The sequence below is a fragment of the Podarcis gaigeae genome, assembly GCF_964106915.1.
Source record: "Podarcis gaigeae genome assembly, chromosome: 1".
Classification (NCBI taxonomy): domain Eukaryota; kingdom Metazoa; phylum Chordata; class Lepidosauria; order Squamata; family Lacertidae; genus Podarcis; species Podarcis gaigeae.
In genome coordinates this window covers 70,480,499-70,506,223 of record NC_139678.1, presented here as the reverse complement: position 1 = coordinate 70,506,223, position 25,725 = coordinate 70,480,499, and the positions used below count along the sequence as shown (strand labels likewise).

At 41.9% G+C, this 25,725-nt stretch overlaps 2 protein-coding genes across 6 annotated transcripts in view; one reads left to right on the top strand and one right to left on the bottom strand.

The window, feature by feature from the left end:
• TUB (TUB bipartite transcription factor) overlaps window positions 1–25,725 on the top strand; it is a 122,697-nt gene that overhangs the window by 91,517 nt on the left and 5,455 nt on the right. For 3 of the 5 annotated variants that reach the window (XM_083713327.1, XM_083713328.1, XM_083713329.1), the window contains exons 4-11: window positions 2,962–3,096; window positions 13,285–13,449; window positions 15,293–15,414; window positions 16,659–16,850; window positions 18,482–18,594; window positions 19,850–19,964; window positions 23,619–23,717; window positions 25,229–25,400. In XM_083713327.1, the coding sequence (XP_083569453.1) occupies window positions 2,962–3,096; window positions 13,285–13,449; window positions 15,293–15,414; window positions 16,659–16,850; window positions 18,482–18,594; window positions 19,850–19,964; window positions 23,619–23,717; window positions 25,229–25,400 (1,113 nt within the window). The remainder of the gene's footprint in view (window positions 1–2,961; window positions 3,097–13,284; window positions 13,450–15,292; window positions 15,415–16,658; window positions 16,851–18,481; window positions 18,595–19,849; window positions 19,965–23,618; window positions 23,718–25,228; window positions 25,401–25,725) is intronic. The other 2 variants (XM_083713330.1, XM_083713331.1) reach the window with 1 other exon arrangement.
• RIC3 (RIC3 acetylcholine receptor chaperone) overlaps window positions 15,044–25,725 on the bottom strand; it is a 40,236-nt gene continuing 29,554 nt past the window's right edge. Inside the window, exon 9 of the mRNA XM_083715060.1 lies at window positions 15,044–15,388. The gene's annotated coding sequence lies outside the window, so the exon portion shown is untranslated. The remainder of the gene's footprint in view (window positions 15,389–25,725) is intronic.

The following is a 25,725-nucleotide window of genomic DNA, read 5'->3' as shown; positions in this document are numbered from 1 at the left end:
CTGGCTTCCTTCTAAGCTTGACATTCTACTGAGCATGGTTGAAGCATTCCGAAGAATGAATTGCTGAGGTAGCAAAAAGGAATTGAGCACAAGGTGGGATTGCAGTGAGTTTTTGTGTTTGACTCTTATTACAGGGAAATAAACACAAACATGGAGCAGCCACCTACTATGGTTCTTTCCAGGAGCTCAGGAATTCTGCTCAGTTCTGCCCACCTGTCAAATTTGACCTGCAAGGCTGATCCTAATAAGGAGCAAAAAAGGTTCTCCGTCCTTGCCATAGTTTATTGTTCTACTCTTAAGTGTCAATTTATTCTGCTGAAATTATAGGGTAGTCTCTGTTTATCTTTTTGAAAATCTCATTTGGCTGCTTTTATAGCAAATAATTCAGTTTTATGTGGATTCAAGACATCAATATTTGCTGGAGGGACATATGGTGGGGCAGCTTCATGACCCTGCCCCACCTCATGTGGTGCTATGGACAGTATGGATCAGTCCTCAAACTTAAAGTCATATGGATTGCTAAGCTCTGCCTCAACAAAATTCGACAACTGAAATTCAGGCTTTGACAAGTGCAGAGAAAGTGCCACCTTTGGAACTAATTCTCAAGCTGCAGCCCACAGTATTTATTTATTTTGCTTCTGGCTATTCCTAGTTAGTTGAGCAAACTGCTGAAATAAGAAGTGCCAGACAGTTTCTGTGTTTCTTTAAAAATGCAGTTTAGGGACACATGCAAATCAGCTCATGCTTTAGACACTTTTAATACACATTTTTATAATTTTTGTGAGGCCTCACCAAAACTCCTCAGTGGAGCACTAACAGAGCCTTCTTGTGAGCACACACAGAGTCCCTTTTCAAAAAAATTGGATAGTCCCAAATGCATTTCAACACAGCTGGAAATTGTTGGAGGGATGTCCAGACCAGGCATAGGCAAACTCGGCCCTCCAGATGTTTTGGGACTACAGTTACCATCATCCTGTCCACTGGTCCTGTTAGCTAGGGATGATGGGAGTTGTAGTCCCAAAACAGCTGCAGGGCAAGTTTGCCTATGCCTGGTCCAGACTATGTGTGTGATTCCAAGAAAGAATTGACGATGATGATGATGATGATGATAATATCCGGATGTGAAATGGATCAACTATTGAAAGTCATCTTGCAGGAAACACCAGGCAAAACAATAGATGTGGATACACACAAATCTATGTGTTTGAGTGACCTGAAAACCTAATCATTCATTGCTAATAGATGCTGCAATCCACACCAGATCACCAAGCTTATAGGATGCCATGAACCACCAATGGGGAACCTGTGGTCCTCCAGATGTTGCTCGACTCCAGCTCCCATCATCTGACCATTGAGCATGCTGGCAGGGGCTGATGGAAGCTGGAACGCAGCCACAGCTGATTGACCACAGCTTCCTCATCCCTGCCATAGAGGAAATCCTGATATGACCATCCTTCACCTTCTTCTTTGTCAAGGAGCAGCGGTTCCTGGAACTCTTCCTGTTACCATTACTGGTCATTGTTGCAGCTTTAGAACTTCCCAAATATAATTAAATGGCTTTATATGAATGCCAAGTCTTTTACTCAAGGCTGCTTGCCATTTGAATCTTATTTCTTTAAAAGGACCCTCTTTTGGCAGCTTGAACATCTGAGCACTTATCCTAAACTCTAAAAAAAGCAGAATGTTAAATGAAAGATGGAACTAGTGTGGAGTTCGTTTTAATGGTGTGCAGAAGCTCTGATTTATGAAAGGAGTATTGCAATTTAGGCTGCCATATTATGCACATTTACTTGGAAGTAAAGCCCCATTGAATTCAGTGGGATTTGCTTCCAAGTGTACGTACTTGTAATTGCATTGTTAGTGAGCTCTGGAGTTACATCACATTACCACTTTTTTTCTTTTCTGTACTTTTATGAAGGTGTGTGCATGGAGTGGGGATTGGAGGATCAGAAGGAGCAGCCTGCCAACTTCTGTTTTTTACTTTGTTGTAGAAATATTTGTTTGTATGTGTTTCAAATAAGTAAACTGACAATATGAAACTACAATGATTGTTTGCTTCACAGGTTCATGCATGTCTAATGATTAGGCCTGTAATCCTTTGCACATTTACTTAGGAATTAGTTCCATTGAACATAGTGAGATTTGCTTATTAGCAGGCATGCATAGATTGAATTGCAAAGAAGCTGAATGGGTTATGCCAGCGCAAAAGCTTCTGTGCTTAATTTTGTTACATTTTGAGTCTCTCATTTTTTTCTGTTTTCCTCTTTGAGAATTTGCAAAACATGTTTAGATAAAGCAGAGGAGAAGTGAGACAAGAAGACCAGATACTAGCCAGTAAATTTACTTGCTGCTGGGGACTTTTATTTGATGCTTGAAAGGGCAGGCTGGTGCCCCTACATAAAAATAAGTTGACTTGTAGGTAAATGCTGCTGCTTGCAATTTGAAGTGGCAAATTTGATGGAGACAGTGTCCCTTGCATTATCCCTCCAGATATTATTAGGAACATTGCAGGAATGTTAGTACATTTTTAATAAGGTGCTGTTTCCCCCCAGAAGAAATCTTAGAAATGGAGCCTTAACTGATGATATCACAGGGGACCATGTGCACATGGCACTCTCAGTTCTTCTGATGTCCTTGGACATAGCAGTCAAGGCTGGTTCACCCAGGCAAAATGTAACACAGAAAGGGATTGCCATTTATTTTACTAGCAGCCTAAAGGTAAAGATGGTAATATACTGTATTTTTAAAATATCATTATAAACCTGCAGTCTTCTACCCTATACTGTCTTCTTTCTCTGGAACTGACTTGATATATATATATAAATACTTTTACAATCTGCCTGCTTGCTTGCTCACTTCTTGTGGTTTCTCCTTCTTCTTCATAGGTTTCTCATTTCTTCTTTCCTCTGTTTTTCTCTTTATGTTTCTTTTTGGTTGGGGTGTCTGGATTCTCTCAAGCAGTACAGGAGCCTGAGCAAGAGGACGTAAAGGTGGTAGCAGAGTCACAAGCTCCAAAGTCAACTAAAAAAGCCAAGGCAGCCACAGGAGGCTGCCAAACTGGCAACATCAGAAAGGAGAAAAAGGGGAAGCACAAAGGTTAGCTGCATGCTGCTGATTATTAAATAAGAATGAGACAAGTCACCATATGTTTATACAATGGCAAGGGGTGAATTTTTTTTGCGTATTTTTCATTAAAGCTACACATTGTCTGAAACCTCTATTATATATAAGTATAAGCATTCAGTAGATGGAGTTTGCATTGTCCAGTTGAGATATCAAGTGCACCCAAGTACTGATATTTCCACTCCTTTAATTGGTGGTGATAAGTAAGGATTTAATGCTTACCACTTTCCCAGAAAGTCTCAGAGCAAGCTACAACATGTATAAACCAAAGTGCAAGATTCAAGTAACAAAGCAATAATATAACAAGTCCCTGGTGAATGCTGCTCACAAAATCCTAGCTTAACCCCAGTGACTCAAATCCAAATTAGAAATGTTTTCAAGACTTTTGAAAAGATACACATATCCACTCTCTCTGCTGAGTCTCCAAAGAGACGTTTTAAATTTATTAGCTACTTACCACATATACAGAGTGTAATTATTCATTATTTATGTATTTTTAATAAAAAAATTATAGCTTCTCTGGGTGGGAAACAATAAAAGCATATGAAAACAGAGTCCGTTCACAATGAGCAAAATTAACAAAATCCATCAGATGCAGCAGATCAGCCCCAAATCACAGCCACACATTAAAAATTATCAAAAACTTAGGCAAACAATTGTATTTTAACCTAGTGTCTAAATAATAACAAAGTCAGTGCCTGCTGAATTTCAATAGGGCTGTTCCCCTGGCTTGTTCTAATGGCATTTTTTGCCCATTCCATCTAGCATGGAAAGCCTAGATACAGCTGTATCCAAGCGCTTGTATTTACTGATTTATCGATTGCATTTTTGGGAACATATTTTCCTATTCCACATAAGAAAGGTCAGTGTTTGCTAGTAGATATTTGGGTTCACCTTTGTGGATATGGGGGTGGACTGTCAAGAGGCTTTCAGACTGGGCTGCTTGACTGCATCGCCATTGTACCTATTTCTCCATGTCAGTGGCGTAGCGTGGGTTGTCAGCACCCGGGGCAAGGGAAGTAATTTGTGCCCCCTAACCCGTGGATTTGCTCCCCCTAACCCGTGGATTTGCGCCCCCTAACCCTAACCCCCAGGTGTTGCGCCCGGTGCGGCCAGCCCCCCCTGAACCCGCCACGCTATGCCACTGCTCCATGTGCAGCATGTTGTGCATGAAGACATGGACGTGAAGCTCCACTCTGCCAGTCATTGTAGCAGGATTCCACATGTGTCTGTGTGTGAATGAAGAGCAAAGGATCTGCTTGTTTTCTGAGCACAGTTGGTGCTTGTGACAAACAGAACAGGACATGTGACAGACCCCACTGATCTGGGTTATGCACGTGCCCAGCATTCATTGTCACAACCTTGGCAATCCCAAGGGCCAAGTTAGATGTGACGTTTCTCACACAGGTAGCCCATGTATAGTTGATTTTCAAATAACAAATAGCCTGTGTGGTTAGCAAACTGGATCAGACCTGCGGTGTTGGGAAGAGGTGGGCTTCCCCTCTTTGTCTCCGTTAGAATCCCCCAGCCTCCACAAGGTGAATACTTAGGTGTTGGTTAGTCATTCTACTAGGGACCATGGCAAAGTGTTGGCTCCCACACCTCAAAATACCACAGTCCTGATTTAGCTCTCTCACACACCCTGAGTCAGGGATCAGCAAACATTTTCAGCAGGGGACTGGTCCACAGTCTCTCAGACCTTGTGGGGAGCTGGACTATATTTTTTTTTGGGGGGGGGGGGAGAAGAAGAATGAATTCCTATGCCCCACAAATAACCCAGAGATGCATTTTAAATAAAAGGACACATTCTGCTCATGTAAAAACACGCTGATTCTCGGACTATCCGCAGGCTGGATTTAGAAGACGATTGGGCCAGATCTGGGCCTTAGTTTGCCTATCCATGCCCTGAGTTAAAGAAAATTCAACGACAGAAGGGCAAAATGAATGACAAATGCTCTCTACTTTGCCCTTTAGTCAGTGTACACCCAAGGTTCCCATACTGAGCCCTTTTTTCAACTGTGCTATCCATGCTGCTCTGCTAAGCCCTTGGTCTGGAACTTGTATCTAGAAGGGGCTGTTTGTACACCTCAGCCTTGAAAAATTGTGCATCAGGAATGCAGACTTGCGAAGTGCTGTCTTCCGTAGTGTGCCAGAAGGCAGAGATACCCTGTATAGGCAGTACAGCTGCTTTTCCAAAATCTTCCGATTATCTGGAAATCTACCTAGTTTATGCAGAGGAATGAGATTATACTTGGCATGGTTTAGGAAACAAGCACTCACTTGATTTCTGAATTTGAAAAGGCTATTCATTTTAGCTGAAGCGCTGGTGTATTCTCTAACTCTATATACAATCGCCCATACAAAATGCTGATTGAATGATTTTTGTGTATCTCGGTCATGAAAGGCCCCTCTTACAAATCTCTCGGGACAGAGCCAAGTGCTGCAGGTGCTCTCCAGTATGGCTTTTTCTCTCACTGCAGTGGCAGTTCTGGGTCAAAATGGCTGTAGTCCTAATTAAATAAATCTAGACCCAATTAATTAGCTTTTTTAAAAAAACGATATTGTCTGTGAAAGTAGTGTTTACCACAACTGGACTGGATTTAAGGTTTTGGTTAAAAAATAATACCACGCTTAATGAGGAAGAACTGTGAATGCCTAGTCTGTATTTCTCAAAGAAATTTAGAGACAAATGTTTGTGATTTTTGTTTAAAACAACAAGCCGTGCTTTTAAGGATGAGCAGATTAGAAACTATGTGTTGTTTTGAACGTATTTATTTTCATTAAGCTTATGTATTAATATTAATGAATGTATATACTGTAACTAACATTTTTGGTTTGGGTAAAATATTTTAGGACTTTCCCCTCAACTTGCACTCTGTTTTTTGACAGTGAGATTTTCAGGCAGTGAGATATTTTTGGGGGGTGGGGGAGTAGGATGCAAAGGAGTAGGATAAAAAGTTTCATATCCAATACATTTTGGACTTGGCTCCTTGGGCATATTCCTCTGTCAACCCTGACCAATGTTCTTCATCAGAGTAGCCCCCATCTGCTCAAGAGCATCAAACCGCACATCAGGCTAATAATTCATGTTCCTGGTTTTTAAAATTTCACAGTCTAATATCAGGATAAGGCGGAGAAGGGAAAAACAACAACAACTATGCAAACATTTTCTGGAGATTTTTCTTCCCACATTTTGGGGATAGGACTAGCATTTTAGTTTTATTATATATCAGTTGCGTGTTAGTGTCTCAGTTGCTCCAGTTGATTGGAGGGCTTCTATCTGCATGGAAGTAGGTCTCTATCCATAATCAAATGAGGTTGCATGTGCGTAGGCAAATAATAATAATAATACATTTTATTTATACCCCGCCCTCCCTGGCCAGAGCTGGGCTCAGGGCGGCTAACACCAATAAAATCACAGTAAAAACATAATAGGGGGAAAAGAGAGGTGAGGAAAAAAACCAATTTAAAATACAGGTTAAAATGCAATTTAAAATGCAGCCTCATTTTAAAATAGCCGTTAAATCAAGACCATAAGGGGAGGAAAACATAAGGGTCAGACCGAGTCCAAACCAAAGGCGAGGCAGAACAGCTCTGTCTTGCAGGCCTGCGAAAAGATGTCAAGTCCCGCAGGGCCCTAGTCTCTTGTGACAGAGTGTTCCACCACGTCGGAGCCAGTGCTGAAAAGGCCTTGGCCCTAGTTGAAACCAATCTAACCTCCTTGAGGCTCAGGACCTCCAAAGTGTTGTTATTTGTGGACCTTAAGGTCCTCCGCGAGGCATACCAAGAGAGGTGGTCCCGTAGGTACATGGGCCCTAGGCCATGTGTCTTGCATCTTTGTGGACCGGCCAGCATCAGGTGCTCTGTGCAGAGAGCTAACGTTGTGCTGTTTGCTCAGTTATTTCCCCCCACCACAATCCTTATTATCCCCACAAGTCACCTGATTAGTAGACTTCATTTGTTTTAAAAGGGCTCTTGCTTGTGCAGCTCCAGACGTGCTATAGTGGGTCCTCCCCACCACAGTTAAAATGTCTCACCCCCACAACTGTTAACTAGGATCTAAGAGAATGGGAATTTCCCTTCCACGATTTTGCTTTTGGTATCCATTTACTTATTTATGGTCACAGTTCACTTTGATAACTTACAGATACAGTAGGAATGCGTAGTTTGGGAGTTCAGTAACTGGTAGAAATCTAATGGCTGAGAGTTTGCACAAAAATCACAAAATTTATTTTGTATATCATATGTAGTGTATCCCCTATTTGGCGGGACCCTGCGGTGTGCTGTTAGAATTCAGCTGTACGGTACTCGGAAACAGCATGTTCCGAAAGGGTTTTCATGCATTTAGATGATGTAAGACTCCCATTTCATAGTAAGGCCAATTTCGTTGGGCTAAAAGTAGACCAGGTTTTATGAATGATCAGCTAATTTTCCGAGCTGTAAACTATTGAATTATACATGAGCAGTACTCATAGTCTCTCTTGTAATAACTGAATGCAGAACCTTAAATGTAAAAACCGATGGTTTTCTGAGTGGCTTCGTGGCTGATGACATTGCATTCAGGACAATGTGATAAAGATGAACACCAGGGAAATATTAGGCATAACGAAGCTGCACTTTCATAAAATGAGAGAGAAATGGTTAGTTACTGGATGCAGCTAATTGTTTGTGTAGGGTCATTGCATTCCCTGTGTACTTACAGGCCAATAAAGAGCTTTTGCTTTGGTGCAGTGCATAAAAAGCTCTCATTAGAATTAAGGATAGGTTATCCAGCCCTCACAATGCACATTAATAGAAACCCTGCTTTCTTCTTCTATTTTTAAGTCTCCATTTCATAAGCAGGAAAATAATAATTGCAATAATTTTCAAGCACAAACATTACCTTGTCTCAGCTATATGATTATAACGCCATCCTTGCTAGATCGCTGATTAAATATATGCTTTGGAGTCCTGTAAATTCAGTTAGTTGTGGCCATGGATGTAAGATGACACATTAAAATTCTCCTTTTGACCTCAGACCAATTTAGCTGTAATGATTATGATTTCTGAAATTAGTTCTATTTCAAACTCAGTCAGTCGTGAGCATGCTACTTTGGAAAGAACAGGGAATTACAAAATCCAGACAACAAGAAAACTTGTTAACTCCTTAAGCAGCTGTAAACTCCTTAAAATGTACACTTGAAATCCCAAGAGTGGTGTTCCAGAATTGTAACTGAGCAGATTTCAATTCCAGTACAGTAGTTTCCCTCTACTATGGCAAATGGACATGTTCTTATTATTTAAAACAACTAATATGGGGGCAAGCTTTATGGTACCCCAACTTCAAGGGCACATCAAGACCACAACAAATTCGTTAATTCCCTCTGACATTTATGCCTTACCTCAGAAACATGCAGAAATGAATTAGAATGACTGTTGCCAGGTTGCCTCCTTAAGGGTGCAAGTTCAGGGCAACTATCCAAAAGGGATGAGTGCAAAAGATGTCTTGTGCATGAGTAGACAGCTGAATAGTAGGAAAAGACTACTCTTGTACCAGAAGAGCCATCAAGGCAAATTTCCCTACTAACAGAAGTCTAGTCAATAGTTGAACCAGATCCAAGAAGAAACCAACTTTAAAAAAATAATAATCTAGCAATGATCAAACCCAGACAAGACAATAGAAATCCATGATTAAATCTCTTCACAAATATTTTGGTGTGTTTGTGTGAGAGATCCAGATTGGGACCATGGTGTGGGAGAGAGGGTTAGGTCTCCCTGCCACCACCACTTCCCTGATAAAAATGGTTTACCCAGAACTGCTGCTTGCTGTATATATGCAAAACTATATTAAAAATAAACCAAGTGACAGAATTAGGAAGGTATGCATGGGGCAAAGGTAAACATATTAGTAATGGGTAAGAGAGACAGACACACACACACACACACACACAGAGAGAGAGAGAGAGAGAGAGAGAGAGAAATAATAATACAGGAGGTGGTGAACATAAATTAAATAGAGATGGGACAGCAGAAGTCTCCTATCCAAACCAGCTGCAGAAAGCCTTAGGTTTCCATCCTGTACAGGTTTACCTGGGAGTAAGTCCCATTAAGCTAAATGAGTCTTACTTCTGAATAGACATGAATAGGCTTGCTAGACCCAACCAGTTCCATGCATTCTGAAACTTCTCTATTACCATGCAGTAAGATGCCTCTGGAAGCATTAGGGCATGGGATGGTGATCCCCTGTTCTTGGTCCTCAGCATCTGATTGTGGCACCTCCAGACTCAGAGGCAGTATACCTCTGAATATCAGAAGCTCAGGGGATTGTGGTTTAACTGGGAAAGTTAGTAACCATAAATCATTCAATCTGCTATAAGGATTTATCTGCCTTCATTAAGAATAAAGTACAAACTTTTGCCCAACTTCAGTTGCTAAAAAGGGACATTGGATGACAGATCAGATGAAGCAAGGCTAACTGTGCCATGTTCCTTACACAATTGTCGGTAAGAGTTATCTAAAAATAGGCTCTATTCCCAAAGAAATAGGTGGGTTTTTTTAAACGAGCAAGGAATTCAGATCATTATCTGGCTACTTCTCCTGTTCACTTTTCAAATGTGAATCTCTTGAGAGTCATGGTTTGGATTAAATGAAAGCCTTTACAGTGTCATTTTGGTTAGCTATACTTCAAAATAAGTTGTCTTTTTTTAAAAAAAGAGTTGGTGTCTTCTTTTTACTCCTAACCTCCTATCATTCTTCTTAATTTCAAAGCAGGCCAGTGTTTCTTTGATGTATAGCAGTGCCAACTTTCCAGCAGGGTTGGCGATGATGTGGGCTTTTCAGCAGCACTTCAGAATTCTAATGCGCAGATGTGACTCCGCTGTATACACTGGGCCTTTGAATGTAATAAATATCCCAGGGGAAAGAGCTATGAACTACACATCCGATGAGGCCAATTGGCTTTCTTTGTAGGTTTACATACATTATTACGGCTGAGCTGAAACTGCGCACACACACAATTTCATTTTGACTTCCAACAGGAAAAAGTACCTTCACTAGGGATGGGGAAGATCTGGCCCAGGGCCTGAATCTGGCCCGCCAGGCTCTGGGCCTCTGGATTTGGGCCCCTATCCCCTGGCTGAGGCCCTCATTGGCCCTGCTCTGCACCCTCCTCAGGTGCCTTTTCCTGGCTGGAATGTGTTTTGGATCTGTGGTCATGTCTCTTGCTTGTTAGGATGGACAGATGCAGTTAGAACTCCCTGACTCCTGTAGGTCTGTGAGGAAAGCTACAGTGGCAGCTGGTTACTGTCAGGGCAGAGGACAGAAAGTGAATGGATGAGAGTCAGCTTTCTCTGCTCTTCTTTCCATCCTCCTTCTGAAAACTCTTTGGACACTGCACCCATTATCAAGAGGAGAAAAATTGGAGATATTATTATTATTATTATTTATTACCCTTCCTCTGGTTAACAACAAAAAATTACAAAATGAGAACCCAAAATACATAATAAAAACAAGAAGAAAAACACATTTAAAAGACCATCAAATGTTAATCAGCGAAAGGCCTGGTTATAGAGAAATGTTTTTGCCTGGTGCCTAAAGATATATAATGAAGGCACCAGAGGAGCCTATCTGGGGACAACATTCCACAAATGAGGAGCCACTGCAGAAAAGGCTCATTCTCGTGTTGCCACCCTCTGGACCTCTTGTGGGGGAGGCACACACATATCTAGGAGTCATCATGAAATATCTAACACATAGCTATAATGTTTCAGTTCTGCTTATATCTAGATAGACAGACTGATTTAGCACATGATTCCTTTATGAGGACTGAAATGCAGAGGTGTGCTTCTGTTTGTACAAGGCATTGTGTGATCCCTCGCATAAGGTCCCAAGATAAGTGCTAGCCCAGGGTGTTGTACAAACCCTTCTGCAGGGCCTTGTTCGGTGCCACACAATTTCTTCAAGTGGCTCACGTACAACACAGAAGAGCGCCATTGGCAGAATTACTCCTATCTGTAGCTCTAATCCACTGTTTTGTATTGCCTTCTGCTGCAAATATTTTGATTTAATCGATAGTTTGATGATTGTAATCATTTTCTCCCTGCTTTGCCTTATTTTTAAGTAGCATGTGTGAGTTTGCAATGCTGAGCAATAGAAATGTTTGTTCGTGTAGCCATACTGCCTTTCTACAAAACGTATGTATGTATTTACTTTTAAATATTTTACTTAGGCTGCTTTTCTGTGCAAATGCCCACCCAAAGCAATTAAAAACAATAAAAGAACAATTATACTGTATCGAACTGTATCAAAGCTACAGTTCAGCAGCAGCCCCCATGAAAATAAATATAAATGGTATATAAATAAGTGATGCTCACTCTAGAATCCCTCTGGATATTAAATTGTAGATAGCGCTCTTCAGATGAAGACTGTGACATTCTGGATGGGAATCAGCATATTGGTGCATAATAATAATAATAATAATAATAATAATAATAATAATAATAATAATAATTTATTATTTGTACCCCGCCCATCTGGTTGGGTTTCCCCAGCCACTCTGGGCATAACTAGTATGTTAACGGGTACGGGTGGTACATTTCTGTGTTTGATGGTGTGACCCTTTCCCCTCTTAAGTTGAGCACAAACAGAAACAGATGCACACGTGTGTCCCACCCACCCACACCACATTTTACATTGTATGCATGTCTGTTCTCTCACCGTGCAGAGAAGATGCCTGGCTTAATGAGTGTGCGAAACCATTGCAATTAATTGCTATGCTAAGTCACACCAGTGGCCCATTCTATGCAGTGCTCTGTCTCGGGCGAATATCCTGTGAAAGGAAAGTGCTTAAAGGGAACTGCAAGGAAAATCTGCCTTGTAAAGTATGAATTAGTTCCCATGGCTACCTTTGCTTCATTAGTTACTTGCAGAATTATTGTGGCTATAGTGCACATAATTGTCTCCCTAAAAAGCTTTTCTGCATACATTTTGCAGGCTTATTCTACCAGTGTAAGCATAAGGCACTTTTTTGCCAATTTAATTCTTTGTTGCCAGTTCTTAAGTGCCAATTTCTAGTGTGCAGAAATTCAACATTAACATTTTTTTATTTACTTTAGATAGTATGTGAGAAATAATAAAGTTGCATGGTCACAGGAAAGTAAAATGCATGATGCAAATTAATGCTAATAGCCAAGGAGGAAATTAGGCAATGTTTGCCCAGTTCTGATTTGCTCCCCCCCCATCCCCATTTGTGATCATCTTTGCAAGAGACATTATTAAAATATTGACATTTTGAAATAGTAGCCAATTCTGCCTAGTGCTCTGCAGTTTCTGTCTCCGGTAGTTAATTTTGAACCGCACAGAACAGGAAGCATGTAAACCATTATGCAAAGAAATTGAAATATTACAGCTTATATCAGTTCAAAAATGATTTTTATAGGGCTGACAAATAAGTAAACACAAGCACAACATTTTGTACATGCAAGCATAAAATCAGAAGCTGAAATGCTATTTTATTTTGATTTTCTGTCACTATAGCAAGCTATAGTGTCGGAACGCATCCAATCCTTGTTTCATGTCGTTCCATATTGTGGTCTTTTAAGCAGCTATGTGGGTGGGGCTAGCCTTCCATATCCAGTGGCTGTGCAGGCAGGTGACACACTCAATCCATTCCTCCCCAGCCTATAGCCAAAGCAGCTTCTGTCTTTGCCTACCATGAACCTGGAAACCCCAAATGTCAGCAGGAAGCAGTGATAATTCTACATGCCTCTTCCTCATGCCAAGAAAAAACAACAACATGGGCAGCCATTTCCTACCACTGCCTGCCTCTTATCCAGGGTCTCCTGCAGCCCACGCAGGATGTGACCAATCTCTATTGGTTACAATGGTAGTTTTAGGCCACTTGAGGTGCCATCCTAAAGGCAAGTGCTCTGTGAAAGGACTTCCTATAACATTGCTCTTTCAGTACTCTTCTAGATAACAGTTTTCATGCTAACTGATCTAGAGCCAGACCCCTGGAAGCAACAGGAAGCAAGCACTCTTTTGTACGAAAACTACGTTTCTTATTTAAATATACCTAAAGATGGCTGCCAGGTTTGACTTCTTAGGTATGCCGTGGTCAAAGGTTGAAAAACACATGTTGTCTCTGGATAGTGACACTGTTGTTTGACTTTTTCTGCTTGATAGGAATTGATGGTCCGGCCGCTTTTCAAGATGATGTACAGGAAGTAGGGAGCCAAGTTCAAATACTTACTGTTGGAGAGGCTTGCCAAGATGAGGATGATGGTGAGACAATAGCTACCAGTCAACAACAAGGGACACAGGACCTTAGACTGACAATGCAGAAGAAAGGTAAGGAACCATGAAACTTGCTGATGCTGTTGGCTGTTGGTTTGATTACAGGTCACCTAATCCAATGGATTCAGGTTACAATAAGAGAGATTTCAAATAAACATCAGGAGATACTTTCTGATGGCAAGAGCTGTTTACGATAGAATGGACTCCCTTGGAAGGTGGTGGTGTCTCCATCATTCAAGATTGGATGGCCATCTGTCATGGATGCTTTAGTTGAGATTCCTGCATTACATGTGGTTGGACCAAATGACCCTCAGGGTCCTTTCCAACTCCAGAAAACTGTGATTTTTTATTTTTATTTTTACTAAAAACCAATTCATAATATGCTCCCCAAAATAGATGCCAGAGTATGGCTAGTTAATACTACTGATATAAGGACTAGCTTGGTTCTCATTGAGTCAAGGTTCCAAGGTAACCCATTCCAGCGTGAAATAGACTCCCTTGTGGATATTGAGAATATGTGCAACCCTTTCACTGTATTCCTCCACACCCCCATCAGTTAATTATTGAAAAGCTATAAACAACAGAAGGGGATTACTAAAATACTGTGCAGAAAGCTTGCAACTATTTCTTCCAATTGCTTTGCTCTTGTTTGAAGTTAATTCTGTTCAAATTCTTTGGTGGCAGCATCAGCTAATATTTAGCTCACAAAACAAATGCTTGTTTGTTCCCTGTGGGGCATCCAGAAAATGCCCCCCCCCCAAACTTGCACTTCCTGAAAATATAAAAATGTACAAGAAATACAAGGCCTGCAAAGAATGTCAACTGATTTGTTTGATACTCTAATCTGAATATGCCACCAGCGGCTTTAGTTACTGGGAAATATTCTGCCATTTAGATTTCAATTTTCCTTGTCGGTGAACAGAGTCAAAAGGACAGTACAACTGTTTCTTACATTATAGCAAGCATTCTGTTTCTGGGACGCTGTCAGTACCGGTTATGTCACTGTAACAATATGAAAATTAGCAGCCTATGGTAGTCCTTAAGCAGCATTAACAGCAATGAATTGATAGGCAGAATCCACATTGCAACCATTCTGCAGTGTAAAGACCTTGTATACTTGGCACATCTTCTGTTCTGAGAGGGTAAAACACAAGTCTTTAAGATAATTTCCCCCAACCTGGTGCCCCCCCCCCCGTGTTTTGGACTACATATTTCCTCGTATCTGCCTTCTTGACCACTTTAACCTGCCGAACTGGCATTGGTGGTGTCACTTGGAGGTTTTGTACAATCAAGCAGTAAATAAATGTTAATAAATAAATAAGACACCCATCGGCTCCACCCAACACAGTTGTGCTGGGAGATGTATTCCAAAACATCTGGAGGGCACCAGGTTGGGGAAGACTGCTCTAACATCTTCCATGGGTGTGACCCTTATCATTTTTTTGTCATGTACTTGCATCTCCATTTACACATGAAATATAGGATGGTGATGCTATGGAGTATGGGCATAAGAATTGTCCTGCCCTGACCCATGGTTTGGATAAATATTCTGCTTAAATCAGCCTTCTGTCTATTTGTTAATGTGCAGAAAGATGCCGTAAAAGGGAAAGAAGATAGACTTTAATGGAAAACAAATGAACAGCTTCTCTTGTTATTCTGTATTAATGTTTATTTGTTGCATTACATGTGTTTCAGATTGCTATACGACTAATAAAAATGATAAATAATAACAATAAAAAGAAAGTTTCCATCTTCTGTTGTAAAAACCCAGAATCCAGTCACCAGAAATATGCCGTCTCTGAAAATCAGGGAATTATCATAGCAATTGAGATGTATATTCAAACTGAGTATTATAAAAGCCTTTTTTAAATCTGTAAATGTGATGGATGTCCTTTAGGCATTTCAAGTAGCATGAATTTTGATGAAGAGGAGGACGAGGAGGATGAAGACAGCTCAAGTTCATCACAGTTGAATAGTAATACACGACCAGGTTCTGCAACAAGCAAGAAATCAAATAAGGTGAGAACTCTGGTGTGATGAGGCCAGGTCATGGTTCAAACATTTGTCAAGAGTCATCTAGTGCAATTGCTAGAAACAGTCGTATTCTTCAGACTATAGTGAAAAGATCCCATACTTCCACTGGGCTGTTGGCTCTATTGCCCAGCCCTTTTATGGAAGCAAACTTAGCGTTTGTCCTATGACAAGTGAACAAACAACATAACAAATATTATGCAACATTGTGGTGGGCAAACATTACTTGTGACTCTTGGAGGATATCCTGTAAAGTCACCTGTCCCATATGGACTGCTCCTGACCATAAGCTGTTGTGTGGCAAACAGATCAAACGGTTGGCTATTGCTGACCAATGTCACATGTCTCCCACTTTCTCCCCTCCCTTAGTAGCAGGGTAGAGTGACTTTCCTAATTATGGCTGAAGGCACAGGGCCAATGAGAAACTGCGTCAGAGCTATTCTGCCTGGCTGGCTGCCCTCATCAAACTTCTGAGTGGCAGTGCAATCCTAACTACATATAGTCAGGAAGAAGTCCTGCTGAGTACATTGAATATTAACATTTCATCAGAGCTTGATAGGGTCAGGATTGCAGTGTACACTGGCGCCTGGGTTTCATTGACCATTTGGAAAACCCCGTTTTTCCAATGTTGTCAGTTCAGCACATGGTCTTTGATACACATGATGTTTGTGGTCCCTTCCAACTCTACAATTCTATAGTTTCGTGGTTCAGTGAGGACATATTGCCCCACATTCTGGCTTTTGCCCAGTTCAGGTGCATCCCCTTTTCCAACGCAGATCCTGCAGGGCCACACTTCTGCTCTTGCTTGCCTTTAGAATGATTGGATCCTGCTGTCTTTTTTTTATGACAAAGTAATAATCATAAATAAAAAATAAAATAAAAATGTGCTCCCCACCACTGAGACCATTCCATTGTAACTATCCAACCTCCCAAAATTTCAACACCTCTTGCAATAGTTTGATCCCTTTCCATTTTAACAGTACAAATTCTACAAACACCTTCCATATCTCCTCAAAATCATTTCTCCTGCATATTCCCCATCTTACCTTAATGGCACATGTTAATTTATCATTCATAGCTACATCCCATACCTATTTATACCATTCTTCCATTTTACATTCTGCTTGACCCTTCCACTTCCTAGCTATAATAATTCGTGCAGCTATCAATAAATTTGTGAGCAAATTTGTGTCTGTCTTTTAAGCACATGGTCGCTTTTCTTCCTCTCCTAGGAGTCAGCCTCCGGGCCTAGCCCTTCGACAAACAACCCCATCATAGACGTAGATGACCTGGAGGTGTTTGCTGTGAGACCAGCTCCTCAGGGGGTTACTGTCAAATGCCGAATCACAAGGGACAAGAAGGGAATGGACCGTGGAATGTACCCTACTTACTACCTCCACCTGGAAAGGGAAGATGGGAAAAAGGTCATAAAGCAGATTTTGCTGGTTGCATATAAAACAGCAAAAGAAAACATGCAGAAACAAGCTTGTACAAGTGGGAAAATCCCTATACCCAGAGTTTCGACCATCCATCCACAACATATGAATGCTTAAAGTTGAGAGTACATTATAACCTGCAAGCAGAGAGAAAAAAAATAACATAACAATATGTTTTAATCTTTCCTGGGAGTAAGTCCTATTTAACTCAGTGGGGTTTACTTCTGAGTAGACCTGTACAGGATTGCCCTGTTAAGAGACCAAACTCCTCTATGTTCTCTGCATTATTCATAATTAGGAATAGTATACATGATTATTGAGTAACTACTTGAATGTTAACATTTAATTTCTGAGCTTGTACAGGTTTTGTTCGTCCCATTAAAATGTTTCATTCAAGTATTTCCCCAGTCCTAAGTGTCATAAGACACACTTTTAAACATGGAAATTTATTGCTTTATTAACTGTATACAAACAGAGACGTTTAGATGCTGTGTCTCATTAGGACATTCCTAGTGAGGCAACCCAATCCTGAGCCATATGCAAATAATCAAAAGTAACCAAGGAGTGGAATGGGGAGCTGCCTCTTAAAACATGCTCTTCTTGCATCAGATATGGATGGTAAACATTTTAGGGCAGTTTCACACATTTCTAATTGCCATGTGGTGGCCATTGAGTATCAGTTCCAAGAGTCCTATACATATTTATTCAGAAGTAAATTACACTGAAATCAATAGGACTTGGATCCAGAGAAGGGTCCATAAGATGCAGCCGTAGGTCAACTCATTAGACCTCAGGGAAGTGCAACTCTCATTTGGGATATTTAACATGCCATCCTGCCAGTCCATGTGGAAAGCCAATGCCACATGCTACAATAGCTCCATGGAGCTGGGAGTATGCTGAAATGATTTTCAGAAACATGTCAGAGTAGCTTGCATTCTCTTTTCTTTCCGAATGTGTTAGCAACACATGGTACCTCGGGTAACAAACGCTTCGGGTTACAATCGCTTCGGGTTACAAACTCTGCTAACCCACAAGTAGTTACCTTGGGTTGCAAACTTTTCCCCAGGATGAGAATGGAAATTGCGTGGCACCGGCAGCGGGAGGCCCTATTAGCGAAAGTGCGACTCAGGTTAAGAATAGACCTCCGAAATTAATTAAGTCCGTAACCCGAGGTACCACTGTCTTGGGAAACTTGGGAAAAGGGTAATGTAATATTTACGCGGCTTCAGGTAGTTGTATTTTACTTTATACTTTGTCCTTAGAAGTCATTATGCTTGGAGTCTTCAAGTGATTAGTAGTTGGACTCTCTACCCTTCTGACCTAAACTGACATCTGTTTTCCTTTTACTTGAAGGAAACTGTTCAAGCTCAAATTAAACATTTAACAAAGTGTACTAGGTTTAATTATTTAAACCATAAATAATGGATCGAAGGAAGTAGTTTCCTCTGCTGATTTTTTTTACACCCCCCCCCTTTTTTCTGCTAACTTTCCCTTTGGCCTTCTACATTTTTGCTGATGATACTAAACCCCAGGAAAATTAGAGTTCGTTTTCTTTTTCTGGTGGTTCTATCAGATTCTGCCTGGAGTGTGATGTTTTGTTCCACTTTCAAATTCCTTAGGTATTTTTGTTAGCTGGAAGAAAGCGAAAGAAGAGCAAAACCTCAAATTACCTCATCTCCATTGATCCTACAGACCTGTCACGAGGAGGAGAGAGTTTCATTGGAAAGCTAAGGTAAAGGTTTAGATTTTTGAGGCAGGGACAGGGAACCTCTGGTCTTCCAGATGTTCTTAGACTCCAACTCCAGCCAGCATAGCCAGTGATAAAAGATGACAGGAGTTGGAGTCCAGTCACATCTGAAGGGCCACAGGGTCACCATCATTGATTTAGGGTATATTCTAAGATAATCAGATAAACATTTTGGGATTCAGGATACCAGTGGTAACACTGAAAGCAAACGTTTGATATCAGTCCCTGTTTACATTCCTACCTACCTTCTTTAGCTCTTGATGGAAAGTCGCAATTGACAGCAATTCACAAAAAAATCAAGCTGTTCCTTATTTTGCATAACGGAGTCAAAAGATTTCCTGTTATTTATTTATTTACTGTCCATTCACACACTGCAGTAACTTCAGAATGCCTGTAGAATAACTTGGTTTAATTATCCCCTTATTTAATTTTAACTACTATTTTTATTTACACAAGCTGAAGTGATTAAAGGGTGGTAAGGAAACTGGCATTCTATCCTCCCAAGAGCATTGGGAAGAAGGGTGCTAATGAGAGATAGAAGTGCCACTGTAGCAGAGTCAGGAGATGGGGAAGAGCCAAAGTCATACCCTCCCAGGAACAGTGTCGACCCAGTCCATCACTCCCACCAGTGTGCTCGGCTGGCCTCCTCACCCCCTACCTCTTCTCACTGGGTGAGCCACTCCTGGGCATAGTGGAGGAAATGGTTGACTTGATCCAGGAAGACCTGAGTTCAAATCCCTTTTCAGCTATGAAGCTTGCTAGCAGCAGACACATCTCTCTCAGCCCAACATACCTCACCAGATTATAGTGAGGATAAACAGGGGAAAGCCATGTACGCTACCCAGAGCTCTTTGAAGGAGAGGGGAGATACAGGTATTAATGATAGTGGTGAGCATTAATGCTGCATGATTTGATTCAGGAGAGAAGCATGCTTTTATGAAGGCTTCATAATTGGTTCACATGGGATCATATCTCTAGCCTTGATACATTTTTCTGAGATTTTGTGAAATTCATTTCAGAGTCTTATAGTAACAGTAGCTCAATCTGGCATGCCTCATTGTATGCAACCTCCAGAACCTCTGCACTCTCTGGGATTATGATGTCCCAGATACACTGGAGAGAGAGAGAGAGAGAGAGAGAGAGAGAGAGAGAGAGAGATTTTGAGTGCTTAAGGCTCAAATGATGATAATCAATCAGTAGCAGGCAATGAAGGTAATCCATTGTTTTTCCTCTCTAATAGATCAAATCTTATGGGGACTAAGTTTACAGTGTATGATAATGGAGTAAACCCAATGAAAACAACGTTGAGCTTGGAGGCAAGTAATCTGCGCCAGGAGCTAGCTGCTATTTGCTACGTAAGTACCATTCATAAGCAAACGTTTTTCAGTAAGGTATCAAGCATGCAAAGCTGTACCAACCATTCAACACAGTTGTGACCCACACCCATACCTAAATCAGGGACACCCATCGGGGGAAGCGAGAGAGCAGTGATGTCTTTTGCCTGGTTGGTGCTGCACTCAGACTGTCTTCCCAGCACATCTTCCTCACCGCTATCACACTTGCTGGAAAATAAGAGGATGTCCGATGATTCCTCTGCCGTCTTGTGTAGTTCTTTTAACTGAGGGGGTCAGATGCTCCCCCATCCAGTTCAAATGAGGAACATTAGCATCATGTGCTGTGACCAAGTGCCTCTAGGAAACTATGACTACCTTTAGGAGCAGATTTTTCAGTGAGAAATGGGCACTGGCCTTGATGCTCTTAAATTAGGTAAAGGTACCCCTGCCCGTACAGGCCAGTCTTGACAGACTCTGGGGTTGTGCGCCCATCTCACTCAAGAGGCCAGGGGCCAGCGCTGTCCGGAGACACTTCCGGGTCACGTGGCCAGCGTGACATCGCTGCTCTGGCGAGCCAGAGCCGCACACGGAAACGCCGTTTACCTTCCCGCTGGTAAGCGGTCCCTATTTATCTACTTGCACCCGGAGGTGCTTTCGAACTGCTAGGTTGGCAGGCGCTGGGACCGAGCAGCGGGAGCGCACCCCGCCGCAGGGATTCGAACCGCCGACCTTTCGATCGGCAAGTCCTAGGCGCTGAGGCTTTAACCCACAGCGCCACCTGCGTCCCGCTCTTAAATTAAGTCTAGGTAAATAAATTGTGCAAGAGTGGGGTTCATTATTGGACACCTGGGCCTCTTATGCAAAAACAGATCACAGTGTATAATCAGAGGTGGTGTAAAACCAGAGTAAATGGTACTGGTGGCTGTGTCCATTGATTCATTCTGGCCATAAGACTGAGAATATCTGCATCCATTTGCTAATGATAGTGAATGTTGTTTGCATGAGTCATTCCAACCCCAGCACAGATGTACTCGGGATTTCTTTACCCTCAAATGACCCATTTCTGCTCAAGTCCTAGACTTCCCTGGAGCAAATGTGACTTGCTGAAATGAGCATCTGATATACAAGATGCAAAATGCTCTTAGCTCACGACGATCACATGCTCCTTTGCTGTGCCTGGGACAAGCAAACTTCTGGTTCCGCTGTGGGTCTGAGTCATCCAGCCTGCTTTGAGTTGCACAAGCAAAGCCAAAGGTTGGCAGTAGATTCACAACCAATTGAAGAGAAACCCTAGTCAGCGTTCAATTTATAAAATGAGAGGTGCTTGGCCTGCCTTCAAATCATTTCCAGTGCACTGGAAACCGTCACCCTTAATTCTAAATGAATAGGACCTGGGTGAAAGAAAGACTCTCTCTGCATAAGTTATTAGGTTCAGACCTGATATTTAAAATGGACACTCAAGGCAAAGGCTTGCATCAGATTAAGCCCTATGCAGGCAAACCACCCCCCCCCCCCATTTACATGGTCCAAGGCACTGCACATTTAAGTGAAATCATGTATGTTTGAAACACCATTGAAAAAGCCTGCAAACACTTTGTTCTGCTCCTTTTTGTGACATTTTTGGGTCACTTCCAAGTTCTGTGCGATGTGCTTGTGCACAGTTGCACATATATTGAAAGTGCTTAAATGGGGGGGGGGGTTGCTGTACCTTGGGCAAGCTTCTTTGCATTAAGATCAGCAACGTGCTGGAAGCAAGAAAGACTGAGAAACTCAGGAACCACTCATCACAAAAGTTTGTTTGTTTAATATATTGTATTTACACATTGCTTTCCCACCAAGCTGGGATTCAAGAGGTATTTGAGTAAAGCACTTCAGATGTCTTTTAAGATCATACACTGCATGGGCATTTTGTATATTATAGCCCACATTTGGGAGCATTCTTGGCTACATATCTGTAGAAGAATGTGTGCATGGTTTTGCACTCCACCTCACAGGATTATGCGCAAAAAAGTTGCATGAGTGGATAATCAATTCCGACAAAAAAATTCCCATGCCTGTGTGCATAGGAGATGTCCCCAAAACGCCACTGTCAGGGCCACATTCTATGCAAATTGCTGAATCGGATCAGAAGTGGCCCCAAAATGCATATTCACTTAAGTCCTAGGTGTGTACATTTCCAATAGCATTTTCAAACACTCGTGACTTTAGAGAAAACCCAGGATCCTGCATAGCTTTTAAAACAAGGCAGTCCTACAGAAATGGCACTGCTGCTGATTAATAAATCTACAGCTGCACCTAATGGTCACAGTTAGAACTGCAGCAGAAGAGAAAGATTCCAGCCAAGTCCTTAGAAATATAACAATTAGTGAGAAATGGTCGGTTACTGACCTCTTGACCACTTACGTGCAATTTAGTTTGCATAAAACTGTGACATGGAGCTCAGTTATCAAGTTGGGCTGCAGTGCTCCAACCGTTTTTGTACTACTACCGTTGAAATAAGTGTGTGCAACTGAGTACGCAGTTTTTGCAGTTGTGCACTTAACATTACTCAACTGTGATAATGGGTTAGCATTCACCTGTTTGTGTGTGCTGGGTGCCAGTAGAGCACCAGTTGCCAGCAGATGAATGAGAAGTGACAAAATTATGCAAGAGGAGATGCCTCTCCATTGCCTCCCTTCCACGGTGAATTAGGAGGGGCATGTGGTCACATTAGGAGAAGCTGATGCCTATGGACTTAGTCCAACTATGCAGTCCTGTTTAAATCTTACATGTGCCATGAGCTTGGTTGGTAGTAGGACAAGTGGCTACATATAGCCTCTGAGATCATCTACTGATTTTGCCTGCGACATGATGGTAGAAAAGAAGGAAACCCAAGCTGTACATAGTGGCCAAAGGAAGAATTCCTCTTCCTACTCCTGCTGCAGCCTCCTCTATCTCACTGGGTGCAAGTTCATCCCTTTGGTCCTCCTTCATGTCCAGTCCCAAGAAACAAAAGTAGTTGGGAGCTGCGAAGGAGCAATCAGGAGGCACCAGGAAGTCTTTCACTCTGGCCAGAAGCATGGGAGCTATGTCACACTCTCTTCACCCACCCCATTCATTCTCACTGTCTCACCACTCTGAGATCACTGTAGCTTAAGGTGATTTACTGCAAGGGCCTTTGTAAGGGTTACTAAGATATGTAGGCCAAGCACTTTCAACACACGGAAGTACTATATAAAAGTATTTATTTATTTATCATTACCTGCTCTTCACCCTAAGCTCCCTGGGTGGGTCACAACATTAAAATACAATATTAAAAACAGTTTAGAACAACTTGCAATCATAAAAAATAAGGTGGGTCCTGAAAATATACACTGTCAAAAGCCACTTGTTGCGTTCTTGTTAATGATACTTGTTGTTGGGTAGTGCAGAGCTGTAGCCGGTGCTGAAGTGTCTGCACATTTTTAAACTTTAAAGTATGTTTTATGAAGAGCCTACATTTTCCCTTTCCCCGTGAACTTACAAGGTAAAATTGAATATTTTGGGACTCTGTTGGCCAACAGTGGGGTGGCTTTGTAGCAACACCTTTGTAGGCTAATTACTGTTTTATCATCAGTGATATTTGTCTGGAAAGACTGAATTCCAAAGGAAAAATGTGTGGTATTCAAAACGCTTCTCCTATTCATTTCAAAACAGGAAACAAATGTTTTGGGGTTTAAAGGTCCTCGTAAGATGAGTGTCATCATACCAGGGATGAATATGGACCATGAGAGAGTTTCCATCAGGCCACGCAATGTAAGTCACTCTTCTCAGTAAAACTAGCTCACCTGCAATGACTGTGGGCGCATTTGTTTAAGCTAAGGGTTTGCCAGCCTCTTCATAATGAGTCTCAAGTGTGTGTGGGAGGGTGTATACTAAGACAAGTTGTTGTTGTTGATGATACATTTAAATATCTAAAATAAAAGTAAATGTCACAGGTGATACTGGAGATACAAAAAACCTAGCTGCCATAAAGCAGTGATAGAACAGATGCTTTTCATGCCAAAGGTTCCACATTCAGTCACTGGCATTTCCAGATTAGGAGAGAACACTGAACAGAGAGAATACTGAGCTCAAAGTTCTGTCTTAGTACTGTGTGCTAGGTTCCTAATCTGAGTTTCACAGATTACTACAGGTGAGATTTACCCAAGGTGCTAGTCAATAATATTCTCATGGCTGCAGCTGCCTATGCCAATTTCTTCTTCTAAGTTCCATGTGTAGAAGCAGACATGTTTAGCTCATCTCCAGAGACAACTACATTCAACTAACTTCTACTCATAGTAAAAGGTAAAGGTAAAGGTACCCCTGCCCGTACGGGCCAGTCTTGCCAGACTCTGGGGTTGTGTGCCCATCTCACTCAAGAGGCCAGGGGCCAGCGCTGTCCGGAGACACTTCCGGGTCACGTGGCCAGCGTGACATCGCTGCTCTGGCGAGCCAGAGCCGCACACGGAAACGCCGTTTACCTTCCCGCTGGTAAGCGGTCCCTATTTATCTACTTGCACCCGGAGGTGCTTTCGAACTGCTAGGTTGGCAGGCGCTGGGACCGAGCAGCGGGAGCGCACCCCGCCGCAGGGATTCGAACCGCTTCTTAATTTCATGCTTCTTAATTTCAGTGAGTCTACTATGAGTGAGTCTACTCATAGTAGACTCACTGAAATTAAGAAGCATGACTAATCTAGGTCCATTAATTTCAGTGAGTCTACAGTTGAGTGGAAGCTAGTTGACAACAACACTCAGTGCAAGGAATTCAAGGAACTTAAGTGTTGTCATGGACTTTTAACCCCGTGAGCATTGCAAAAAGCTGCTTTCACTGTGGTATGGTAAAATTCAGTGCACAGAGCTCTGTGCTCGCTGTCAGGGTTGCCACTCTTCTGCGCACGGTACTGGTGGCTTCTCACATCTGCATACATAAAAGCTGTCATGCTTGCTGAAGTTGTGAGAATGGGTCATTAACAAGGAGCCTCTGAATGATAGGTGGCTTTTCTTTTTTAGCAAATACAGTCTGCACAAGATACTAGTGGCTACAGCTCTGCATACAGAGAAGCTGTCATGTTAGCTTAAATCATGTATCTCAGGAGTTTCCCTGATTCATATTTAATATATGAAATCTTTAAATAAAAAAGCCACTTGTCTCTCTGTCATGGTCTTCAATCTCATCTCTTTTTGAGAGAGTGATGGCATGGGGGTGGGCACATTCTGATGTTGCATAAACCAAAAGTAAAAAGTGGGCTTTTGCTAAAATGATGTCTTTTCCTTGGCTTTCGTAGGAGCATGAAACTCTCCTTGCAAGGTGGCAGAATAAAAACACAGAAAGTGTCATTGAGCTGCACAACAAAACTCCAGTCTGGAACGATGACACCCAGTCTTACGTTTTAAATTTCCATGGTCGCGTGACACAGGCCTCAGTGAAAAATTTTCAAATTATTCACGATAATGATCGTAAGTACAGCTGCTATAGCAAAACTGGCTGGAAATGCTGTTTATTTGTCTGAAATCTGATAAACAGAGGGAGAGGGAGAGAGATTCTGTTTTTGATACACTTTGCTCAGTGTCCAGTCCCCTAACCGTTCTGTGGATATAAAGGCTTGACACAGAAGATGAGGAAGTAGGGCAGCCTGGTCTAACCTGGTGCTTTCTAGATGTCTTAGGGTACAGCTCATACCATCCTTCACCATTGGCCACGCTGGCAGGGGTTGACAGGAGGTATAGTCCTAAACATCTCAAGGCTACCAGACTGGGGATGGCTGAACTATTGATAACTAGT